General features: G+C 36.0%; 1 protein-coding gene across 1 annotated transcript; it reads right to left on the reverse strand.

The window, feature by feature from the left end:
* LOC109837626 (BTB/POZ domain and ankyrin repeat-containing protein NPR1-like) lies at positions 7 to 11,891 on the reverse strand. The gene is given in 6 exon segments (XM_020405950.1): positions 7 to 357; positions 2,693 to 2,893; positions 3,823 to 4,567; positions 11,384 to 11,549; positions 11,551 to 11,605; positions 11,699 to 11,891. Coding segments are annotated over 6 exon segments (1,605 nt in total). The 3' UTR covers positions 7 to 112.

Below are 13,306 nucleotides of genomic sequence, written 5' to 3' on the forward strand. Positions count from 1 at the left end.
TTGACTTGGGCAGTTACCACAAGATCGCTCCAATACATATACATATGACCACCAAAATATACAAACTATGAAAAGGAAAATGAAATGCCTACAACTCCAAAGAAAAAAGGAATTATCTCCTCCTTATTCGAGTAGCTCCTATTGATGTAGACGATGATGAAGATATAGTGGATCTATCAAATTCCTCTTTATCTGCTGTGAATGCTTTTTCGAGTACACCCTGCAGTTCCAGATATCTTCTTCTTCTTTCTTCTGAAGAGTTGTCACTTCCAAATGAAGCAATATCGGTGAGCTCATCATCCATGATTCTGTTGAGAACCTCAGAACATCGAGGAAAGAACCGCTTCCCAAGTTCCACTGGTGAAACATTTCGGATTATCAGAAAGATTAAAGCTATTAGTTGCGGATGATGGCATCCTTTTCATAAAGATATGAAGTTCAAGGCTTGGCACTTGACAGTTTAGAATAATACTGGTTGCAAGGCTTTCTAGAATTTTCAGCATATGTAATAAAGAGCAGGGTTAATTTGAACAGAAAAGTTGCAAAGTCAGGACCATGTAGATTATGTATCTCAGGGTAATGGTGAATATATTCTAGATTAATCTTCTTAGATATCCTAAATCTTATGATGTATCTGAGTTGTATGGCATATGTACATTTATTGCATATGTATCCTAAACGCCAAGATGATACCCAAAACCACCATATACTTGGGAGGACTTCTACAAGTCTTCTTAGCTATAAACAAATTGTCCATAAAAAATTCGTTTTGCACTCTATTCCTTTATTGTGTACTATGTTTCTTTTCCCTTTTGCAGGATTGCTCGTGCTCAATGAGTTCAATTAGCTAGACAATACAAACTACTCCAAACAAGTATCCTCTCTTGCGCACGTCTTATGATAATTTTTAGGGTTAATTGCACACAGAGTCCCTGTAATAATGGCATTTTTGAACTTATTACATGTAGTTTTAGTTTGGCAAATAGACCCCTGGATTGAAATTTTTGACTCTTCCATCCGTAACTGTAAAAAGTAATTATTGCAAACGCCCAGTGTAATAAGTTCATTCAGGGTAAAAGAGTCAAAAAGATTCATTCAGGGTGTCTATCTGCTAACATGAAACTACAGGGTAATAAGTTCAAAACGTCATACTGTGGTGGACCATGAGCAATTAACCCAAATTTTTACTGCTAAAGGTAAACCTGATTTTTATTTCAAATGAGAATCTGTACCTAGATAATCCAGAAAAAAATGGAAACTTTTGGAGAATGCAATAAGATACTGACCTAATCGCTTTGGTAAAAGAAACCACAGTCTACAAAACGCAAAGCCAAAACAATATTGCAAAGGCCCAGTATTATCCCCAATTTATTTCAGTTTGAGGGCATTAACAGCAAAAATTTCCAGGTAATTGTCAAAAACTAAAAAGTATAGAATAGATAAGAAGGGAAATATAAGAAAATTATGAAAAATACATATCTACTAAAGAACAATAAAAATCTTAATAACAACAATAAAACATAAAGATGAAAGGGTTACTCCATATAGCGATAAAATCTTCTAAATCTTGATGCAAGGTAAAATCACCACAAAGCCAACAAAGAAAAGCATGTAGGTGAACTTGGTACTTACAACTGAAATTTTGAAAATAAAATAATGAAACTTTTATATTGTTCATGTGACATTTCATTTTTTTAATATCCTAAAATTGCTTAATGTCACCACTGGTTCCAATTTTATTTCAAGCACCAGTTTCCATTTTACATTAGCTTCTAGCTGCTTGGACAAAAATCCTCGCTCCACTACCATATGCTAAGCTGACTACATTTCTAGTCTACATGAAACATTAAACTGTATAAGGCTTGTTGGATGGTTGAAGTTATGTAGGGACTATGAATTAGTAGTTATCTAGCGCATCTCTCACTACACAATTTTACATGGTATGTCTGCATTTAACGTTTTGTATATTATTCATAATTCATATGGAAAAATGAGAATGAAAAATTCAAATGTTCTGCATAAATGATAGGATCTGGAGTTTAGACCATATAAGATGTTTGAAATTAGTGCCTCCCTCCCTCTCAATCTCCCGAGCTCACTTGAGAGCTCTCAGAACCAACATCAAGATCTATCTCTCTCGCCCCCAAATCATGATTGGGTTTATTGAAAGGGAGTAATTGCATTCCACCCTAAAAAGTTAAAGTTGAAGGGATATTCCCCCCAGTTCAAATTGGTGCTAACTAGGGGACTAATTTCAAACAATTTATATGACTTTGCAGGCTGATATTTGGGGGACTAATCTCAAAATGTGGAAGATTTGAGGGACTAATATTAACATCAATTCTTTACTCAAATGCATGCTTGCAAATATACATTACAGGAATGGCTAATTTGCTTTCTGTAACTAGCCTAGTTACCCAAGTATCCCTCAGCATAAATGCACAGAGATACGTAAAGATCAGCACATCAAATGGTAATGGAAGCTAAAAGTAATTAGCTACTTACTTGTGGGAGCAAATTAGTCACTCCCTAGTCCCTACACAATTTGCGCAGTATGTTGTACCAAACGAAGTTCAATATTTAAATTAAACAAAATGAATTTACTGAATGTTTTGTGTTTCCAGTGCATGTAATAAAGATATAGATATACTGCCAGATACACAGAAAGAAAAGTGAAATGCAACTAAATTACCTGTCCTTGAGAGTGCTTTAATTCGAGACAAATGCTCTTCCTTGATTTTGAAGGGTGTTTCATTCAAGTCCACTGTTGACCTCTGAGCTCCAGTTTGGTGGTCTGATGTGGAACCTAAAGTGAATTCCAAAGTTCCATCCACCTGAGCAATGTCCATTGCTACTTTTGCTTCCATAGGGAATAACATTCTTGCAAGAGCAACTGCAAATGAAATTAAACAAATAAATCAACAAAACCCAATACCATGTATCACTGAAAAGCTATGATGTTTATTGATGATTACAACGTTAGTTCATCATACTGAAGAAAGCTCTAATGCAACTTAGCAAAATTGTGAGAAGGAATGATCGTGTATTGTTGATCAAGAAATACATTGAAGTCATCCATTTTTTGCAACTTAGAATCAATTATTTAGAGTGAAGACATGGTTCACAGAACCAATTCAGAATGGTTGAAGTGGAGAAGTACTTCCAGAATTCTAAAAGCTAAAAGTGAAATCATTCAAGTTTTCTTGTCTACACATCGACTTGGCAAAAAAGAAATAGTTGGATATAACAAGTACTCCAGGTTCTATAGTTTGCTAACCTGGGTTATTCCAGATCCCAAAAAGTATTGTTGGTCTCAATACAGAGGGGGAGCATGAGGCCAGGGTGTGTGAGATATAAGTATATGTAGAATTCTTCACTATTTAAGGACCTAAAACCATTGGCTCACAATAGCACACAAAAGCAAGGAAGAGTTCTATTATTAAAATTGGAAACACTAGCTATATACTTGTGCATGATTAACATAGCTATACTGAAGCAGTTTACTGGAGAAATAAAACAGAAAATCAATCTTGCATCATGTTTTACACAAGAAAAACTACAAGGCATGTATGCATAACTGCACTCTACACAACTAAAGGATATAAACTAAAATTTCAAGCTGCACAAGCTAACATAGCTACTTTTATTTTATGCTTGAGTATGGTCACTGATTAGTATGCTATAAGTTGGTTGCAAACAGTTCACATCGGGCCTGATTGGAAACATAATACAATCTAATCTTAATTGATATGCAGAACAAAATACGTCAAGCATCCTACGAAGCTAACAAAATGATGCATAACTGAGTATAAAAAAAATAACCTCGATTCTCAAGGTACAAGAGTCTCCCGCGCAGATCATCACCAGCCATTGCAAGAGAAACTGAAGCTTCTCCTATCAAAGGATCTCTTCTCTCAGCTTGTTCCAATATCTCAATGCACAACCGATCTTTGGGAGATGATTTCCCTTCTTCGGTAGATTTATAAAAATCAACAGACTTAGTAACCCTTTTAGCAATCTGAAGAGCTTTTCTTCCATCCAATGTAAGATCAGAGGGCCTAGCTCCCTTTGTTAAAAGAGAAACAATGATCTTTGGTTCCTTCCTCATTGCAGCAATGTGAAGCACAGTATAACCTCTGAGATTTCTATGGTTGACATCTGCTAACCCTAGATCAAGAAGCTCTGTGGTGATTTTGGAGTCGCAATGTGCTACTGCATAATGAAGTGCACATGCATCATCAAGACTAGTGTGCCCCTCTTTCAGTAGCATTCTTACTAATTCAACATCGTCTGATTCAAGAGCTCTATGTAATCGTTTCACATGTTTGTCAGTGGAATCAGTTCCAGGTTCGGTTAAACCTTGCTTTAATCGTGAGTCCATGATTTGTTTGAGTATATCAGGCGGTAATGGCTTCTCGAGCGTGCCAGCATCGAGGTCTGATTTGACTATAATTTCGATGCACCTATTAATCAACCGAGTGTAAGATTTGCTGCATAAGTTTGCGACGGATAAGATTACGGGTATGTCGTCTACGGCCACTCTTTCAATAATATCAAGGAGGTGACGCTGCAATAAAACAAACTGGCAGTTAACAAACTCTTTAACATAAGCTTAAACTACTTAAAGAGATATTCAGGCCTCAATTTCAGATATTAAAAATGAACATACATAATAGAGGTACAATTTGAAATGTCCGAAAACATCTCAAGGCAACAGTATTTCTTTCATATTAGCTCTTTCCCTCAAAACTCCCCGCCATAGACTGCTGTTCTAATAATGACCCTGTCATAAATATTTATCTTTATCAACCCAAGGAGACTCAGAGTGCCAACTTATTTCCCAAAAACAGCAAAAAGCCCCATCAAAAAGGGGTGGGAAATCACGATCCAAAAACATAGAAAGATCTAAATTTGCTTTCAACAAAGAACAAGATGATTGTCCTTGACACATCGATACTCATATTTCATCAATCCCAAAACAAGATGCCAGTTTTGGCGATTACCCACTACTCAGAGCTAGGGCCAGAACCCAGCAACGCAAAAAGCCCCCAATACCGAAACAAGTGACAAGTCAATGATCTGGAACACCAAAACGCATGCTACATCACCTCCACCAGAAATCCACCGCCGCGGACCCGACATGGCCACACTCCTCGTCCACGCCAGACGCAGACCCCCTCGGCAGCGGGCCCACCTTCCACTGTACAGGTACCCAAAACCCGACCAGCGCCGTCGAACCAACATTACAAAACCTTCACCATAATCTTCAAACTCGAGCTTAATCGGGTTTCCCTTTCCTTCTCTTTGATTTCTTTCGAGAAAACGCCTCTGAGAAACGGGCTTCTTGCGAGAGAGAACGCAACCGTGCGGCCGACCTACATCGGCAGGCCACGAGATTGGACGCCTGAAGTGGAATGAATTCCGGGGCGAAGGCGGCGGCGAGGTTTTCGGAGAGGCGCGCGGAGGGCCTCACGCCGGTGTGTGGGCCCACGAGTTGGGTCGCGTCGGGAGAGAGGCGGGAGGAGATGATGATGCTGCTGCTGCTGCCTGTTGAGAATTCCTGGGGTTTCCTATTCGAGAGCAAAGGGAAGGAAAACGCTGGATTTTTTTTCTTTTTTTCTTCGTTCTGCTTGCGCGAAGAGGAGAGGGTTTCTCGACTTTAAAGCTTATAGGATGGTGTTGTGTTTCACTCTTTTTTTGAAATATAGGATGGATTTTAAGTTTGTTAGATTGCTAAAAAAGTGCTTTTTTTGAGTTTTGCGATATTCCATAAACTTTGTTTGTTTTTAAAATTAAATTTTGGACTATTGAATCCCTAAATATAAAAAAATAAATATATTTTTAGATTTGTGAAATCTTTCCTTTTGTTTCATTTTTTTTGAGATATAAGGTGGATTACAGTTTTGAGGTTTTAGAATTCCATAAACAATGTTTGTTTTCAACCAATTTTGATATTGAATTCCCCAATTATAAAAAACTAGTTATTTTTCAGAATTTGTGAAATCCTAATTATTTGAGAGACGGATTTGGGTGTTGGTTATTGCACCTATATATTATTAAAAAACTATTAATATTATATTATATTTGCATGGCTATACCTATCACAATAATAATATAATATTAAAATTAATATACTTATATATATATATTTATAATAAGTATAATATTAAACTATAATACATCTATTCCTCTATAGGAGGACCCAAGAATCCTTGTCATGCTGTAGTAAAATGCTGCCAAATAAACTAACTTAGCATTTTATTATATTTATATAATATATATATATATATATATATATATATATATATATATATATAATATATATAATATTAATAGATATATATATATATAGAGAAAATGGGTATGCTTGTACCAAGCACAAATTTTGTGCTTGTAGTGACGGGTGCTCATTCCCATCCACTCATTCAATTGCGGGCGACACATTCAACCATGTGAATGTGGTCCCCCCATTTGAATGAGTGGGAGGATAATATTCCCACCTCCTGACAGCACAAATTTGTGCTTGGTACAAGCATACCCATATTCCGTCTACTATATATATATATATTATAATTATATTATATATAATATATAATATAGTATAGTATTATATATTTACATATTATATTATTATATATATATATATATTATTATATATGTATTATATTATTATATATATATATATATATACTATATATATATATACTATATATATATATAATATATAATAATATATATATTATATATATATATATATATATTATATTGTGGACGCCCCTGGCCGTTACTCAATGTCTTGCAGTCCAAGCGTGAAACCAAAGAATGTCAAAACCTGCCATGCACCACACCTACAATAACATGTTTCACCATCACAATTAACATCTAATTCTAGTAGAGTCACAACAACAGGTGTAGGTCCAAAGCATGGTAAAAGTAATACAAGCAAAACAACTGACGAAATGATAGTGATCACATTAATATCTCATCTTCTAAACACACAGCAAATCAATAGTTCAATGTCTGAATAGATAAAACTGGAATACTCACAAGCTCTCAAAATACAAATATCTGACAATAGAGAAATAAGGCAACGGCTCTCTTACAACTTCTTAAATAAGAACTCTCAAATCAGTACACAAAAGTCTACTTGTGGAACTCCAAAAAAATATATAACTAAGTATGACAGCTGAAGCTAAATGCATCGCAATCGACCTAGCGTGACTCTCGGGGCTCCTGGCTCGTTACCTGAAAACGGGGAGGGACAACGAGCGTCAAAGCAGCTAGCGGAGCCAACATCACAACCAACCCCAAGCGGAACAGGCTGTTGTATAAGAAAATACATTAATACTAATAGCATCTAAATCAGTTGAATCTTAACTAAAGACGATCTTAGTATTTAAGAAATTTACAACATGAGCAATAAGGACGAATCGAGCCCGAATAATCCAAACAAGCGAAACCGCTCATTATATACCTTGTATCTCAAATTGTAAATCCCTAAACACCAACCACCGGAGTTCTAGTACATGGGACAATAATAAATAAAAGAGAAACGAAAAGCATCTTCTACTTCAAACATAGTGTCATGTCAAACTCACATGAGTGACTATGTCAAAAAATGATTAAAGTCCCCAACATAGACTATGTAAATTAAACGATCCTCAGCCTATGGACTGCCATTGAAGTAAACGCTCCAATCATGGACGATATAACGTTGTCCAACGCATGGACCGGATGCTGACGTTGTCCAACTACTGGACCGGAATGTGACTGCTTGTCACACGCATGGAACCGGATGGACCGTTGTCCAGCATTGGAACTGAATGTAATACATATCCAGCACGCAGCATTTAAATAGCAATGCATGTCCAACACGGAAGACTAAGTGCGGAAGGGTGTCCAACACGAGGACTATAGGTAAGCTTGTCCAACACGGAGACTGTTAACTGCTGAAAATATAGGGGACAGATTAAATAATCTAAACTCACCCGGATCTCGGGTACATGTCTTAAAACCTTTTGTGTCATCAAGTATACCACATGTACAGATAAGTCATTACATGATTAAGCTAGGGTCACGGTTATCGGAGGGCTGACCCCCGAAAGACAACTCAACAGACTCAAAATCTGTAAAACAGCTCATCAGTCGACTCGATGTGTCGATGATGACTGTCAGTCGACTCATATGTCGACTGATGGCTCGGCCAGACAGCCTTCAGCTCACAGTCGACTGACCAGTCGACTGAGAAGCGAGAAAAACAAAACAGCCCATCATGTCTGAACTGATCGAGTCGACTGATGGCCTATAAAAATGTGCTCGTCGGTCGACTGATCAGTCGAACGACAGATGCAGAACCTCTGCACAAGATTGCTATATACACCAAATTCGATCTAAACTCATTTCATCATCCCCAAGCATGAAATACTGATATTAACATGTAAAAACTAACTGAAACAGAAATCCCATAAGTGAATACATGAACAAAACCGTCTTAAACATTGGTATTTATGTTTTTAACATTTTTAAACAAAAACTCATGTTAAATCTCATGGTTAAACAAAAACTCATGTTAAATCTCTTATACACACATCTTCAAACTAGATCTCCTTTAATAAAACATTGTGTGGTCTTCTTATTATAACTAGAGCTCAAAACCCCACCTCATATACCATAAGATCATTCTTTGTTACTAAAATACGTTTTTTGGTCTAAATCAAAACTCATTAAACTAATAAATTCTTGCTAAAAACAAAGGTCAGAGTTGGCCGAGATGATCGCCTCTGGTGACATGAACACTCCTAGTCTGAGGAGAGTTTTGGATCCTCTTGCTGCAATGTGAAATTTTCGAAAATCCTACAAGTTCTCCCAAATCAGCCAAGAGCAAGGCTAGGTTTGAGATAGGCGGAGAGGGGCTAGGGTTTTCTCAGTTCTGAGAGTTGAGGGGTGGCATTTTCGGGGGATGAATATATACACCAACAAGTTAAATCCGACCACAAACCCGAACCAAACAAAACAGCCCAGAACTGAAAAAACTAGAAATCAGCGTATCAGTCGACTGATGTGTCGCACGATACAGTCAGCGGACTGATGTGTCGACTGATCATTGGAACAATATTTTTTTGCTGTTTTATACTTATTTACAAAACCACGCACAAACTCACACTCATACTCTCCATATCATCCTCAATAAAAACTTGGTTTTTCTCATTGTTACTATCAATGACTCAAGCCTATTTATCAAAAAGAGATTATTTATTTACTAATATATTCACATCAATTCATATAAAAAAAATTACGGGTACATTTCTTCCCCCTAGTATAGAATTTCGTCATCGAATTCGGAAACATACCGCATCTCACAACATGAACTTCCAGATAACATTATAGGATATTTATACTTTAACGATCTAAAATGATTTATTTGTTCCCGCTCAAAAAAAAAAAAAAAAAATAAAAAAAAAAAAAAACCCTAATCTAGTGGAAAACTAGTACATCGGGTAAAAAAATCCAAACAAGGAACCCCGCATATATATACATGCTGTTCTTCGAAAGATTGAAAATTAAGCCGACATATTCCCATTATAGTGTTATAATATTAAATATAACCAAAGATATAAACATCATACAAGATACACATCATAAAATTTTTTAATTTACCTGTTTCAAAACAGTGTGGGTAGTCGCCGACGCAAATCCTCTCGATGCTCCAAGAAATCTCGATCAATGCCATCATCGGTTCCACTGAACTTTCACCAAGCGAATTACATGTGCTTCTAAGCTTGTGTCTCTCATGGCAAGAATACAAATCGGAGATTCGACAGTAGCTCAAATCCTCCTGAAATTTCCAATCTCCGGGGTGCATCGATACTCGCGCTCGTAGAATATTTAGATATATTATATATATTATTATATATTATATTACAAGAATCACTAATATCATGCGATAGTAAATGCTATACAACAAATACTTGATAGGATTTACTATATTATTATATTTATATTAATATTATATATGATTTTTTATATTATTATATATATATATATATTATTATTATAATATATAATATTATATATAATTATAATTATATATAATATTATTATTTTATATAATCATGTATATGATACAGAATCACGGTTCATGTGATAGTAAATACTGAGTAAACTACTTTAGCATTATATATATATAATTATAATATATTATCATATATAATTATATATAATATATATATATATTATATATAATATTTATTATATATATATTATATATTATATATTATGAGAACATATGGGTTAGTGTGCGTACAAGCACCAAAAAGCTGTCTTTGGTAGTGAGGGTGTCAATTCTCGCTCCACTCATTCAAATGTGGAGAACTAATTCACATGGATAGTGGAGATGGGATGGGATATGTGACAACATCACTACCAACATAAATTTGTGTTTGGACAAGGACCCATATTTCTCATATGTTTAGCATCTAAAATCATTGAATCTGTACTAAGAGGATCTTAGTACTTAGAAATTTACAACATGGAGCATAGGTACGTAACGAGCCCGAAATAATCCAAACAAGGAAACCCGTCATATATGACCTTGTATCTCAAATTGTAATCCGCTAAACACCAACCCAGGTTCTAGTACATGGGACAATAGATAACATTAACAATGAAAACGAAACACATCTTCTACTTCCCAAACATAGTGTCATGTCAAACTCACATGAGTGACATGTCCAAAGAAAAGATTAAATGTCCCCAAACCATAGACTATGTAAATTAAACTTCCTCAGCCCATGGACTGCCCATGAAGTAAACGTCCAACTCATCGACTGAATATAAACCTGTGTCCAACGCATGGACCCGGATGTGGACGTTGTCCAACTATGACCGGATGTGACTGTTGTCCACGCATGAACCGGACGTGACCGTTGTCCAACGCATGGAACTGAAAGCTGTGTAATACATATCCAGCACGAGGATTTAAATCAGCAATGCCATGTTCCAACACGAAGACTAAGTGCGGAAGGGTGGCCAACACGAGGACTATATGTAATGCTTGCTCCACACCGAGGACTGGTGTAACGTGTGAAAATATAGGGACAGATATAAATAATCTAACATGACCCTGTCATAAATATTTATCTTTATCAACCCAAGGGAACTCAGACGTCCAACTTATTTCCCAAAACAGCCCAATCAAAAAGGGGGGGAAATCACGATCCAAAACATAGAAAGATCTAAATGCTATTCAACAAAGAACAAAGAGTTGTTCCTTGACACATCAATACTCATATTCATCAATCCCCAAAACAAGATGCAGTTTTGGCGACTACCCACTACTCAGAGTAGGGCCCAGAACCCCCAGCAACGCATAAAAGCCCAATACCTGAAACAAGCTGACAAGCTCATGAATCTGGAACACAAACGCCATGTACATCACCTCCACCATGAAATCCACCGGCCGCGGAAACCCGACATGGGCCACACTCCTCGTCACGCAGACGCAGACCCCCCGGCAGCGGGCCCACCTTCCACTGTACAGGTACCCCAAACCCGACCAGCGCCGTCGAACCCAACTTCAAAACCTTCACCAAACCTTCAACTCGAGCTTAATCGGGTTCCCTTTCCTTCTCTTTGATTTCTCGAGAAAACGCCTCTGAGAAACGGGCTTCTTGCGAGGAGAACGCAACGTGGGCCCGACCACATCCGGGCCACGAGATGACGACGTCTGTGAAGGGATGAATTCGGGGAGCGAAGGCGGCGGCGAGGTTTTCGGAGAGGCGGCGGAGGGCCTCACGCCGGTGTTGGGCCCACGAGTTGGTGGTCGCGTCGGAGGAAGAGGGGAGGAGATGATGATGCTGCTGCTGCCTGTTGAGAATTCCTGGGTTTCCCATATTGAGAGCAAAAGGGAAGGAAAACGCTGGATTTTTTTTTCTTTTTTTTCTTCGTTCTGTTGCGGAAAGAGGAGAGGGTTTCTGACTTTAAAGCTTTAGGAGGTGTTTGTTTCACTTTTTTTTTGAAATATAGGATGGATTTTAAGTTTTTAGATGTAAAAAGTGCTTTTTTGAGTTTTGCGATTCCATAAACTTTGTTTGTTTTAAAATTAATTTTGGAATATTGAATCCCTAAATTATAAAAAAATAATATATTTTTAGGATTTGTGAAATCTTCCCTTTTGTTTCAACTTTTTTTTGAGATATAAGGTGGATTACAAGTTTTGAGGGTTTTAGAATTCCATAAACAATGTTTGTTTCAAAACCAATTTTGGGATATTGAATCCCCAAATTATAAAAAACTATTATATTTTAGAATTTGTGAAATCCTATTTTTGAGAGAGGATTTGGGTTGGTTATTGCACCTATATATTATTAAAAAACTATTATATTATATTATATTAGCATGCTATACTATACAATAATTAATATAATATAAAATTAATATATTATATATAATATTATAATAATATAATATTAAATATAATACATCTATTCCTCATAGGAGGACCCAAGAATCACTGTTCATGCTGTAGTAAATGCTGCAGTAAACTACTGTAGCATTATATATATATTATATATATTATATATAATATTATATATATATTATATAATATATATATATAATATTATACTATATATTGAGAAAAATGGGTGATGCTTTGTACCGGGAGGGAAGCTACTAAATCTGTGCTTTCATGTATTTGAGGCTGTTCTCCTGATTCCCATCCACTCATATCATTGGGGGACCACATTTGCGAACCCATGGAATTGTCCCGGCGATTTGAAATCAGTGGAGGATAATATTCCAACCTCAACTAACGCAAGCTCCAAAATTTGTGCCTTGTACGTAAGCATTACCCATATCTGCCTCTATATATAGTAATATATTAGTATAATATGATATTATAATATAATATATACAATATAATAAGTCGGATATATATTATTATATCATATTATATTATATATATATATATATTATAGTATTAATATATTATACATTTATATTATATATAATATATCTATATATATATTATATATATTATATATAATATTATATTGTGACGCCCCTGGGTTCACTCAATGCTGCAGTCCAAGGTGAAACCAAGAATGTCAAACCTGCCATGCACCACACCGTACAATAACATGTTTCACCATCACAATTAACATCTATCTAGTAGAGTCAACAACAGGTGTAGGTACAAAAGCAGGTAAAAGATAATACAAGAAACAACTGATGAAATGATAGTGATCACATTAATATCTCATCTTCTAACACACAGAAATACATAGTCAATGTCTGAATAGATAAA

This window comes from Asparagus officinalis, chromosome 1 (genome assembly GCF_001876935.1).
Source record: "Asparagus officinalis chromosome 1, Aspof.V1, whole genome shotgun sequence".
In the NCBI taxonomy this organism is placed as follows: Eukaryota; Viridiplantae; Streptophyta; class Magnoliopsida; order Asparagales; family Asparagaceae; genus Asparagus; species Asparagus officinalis.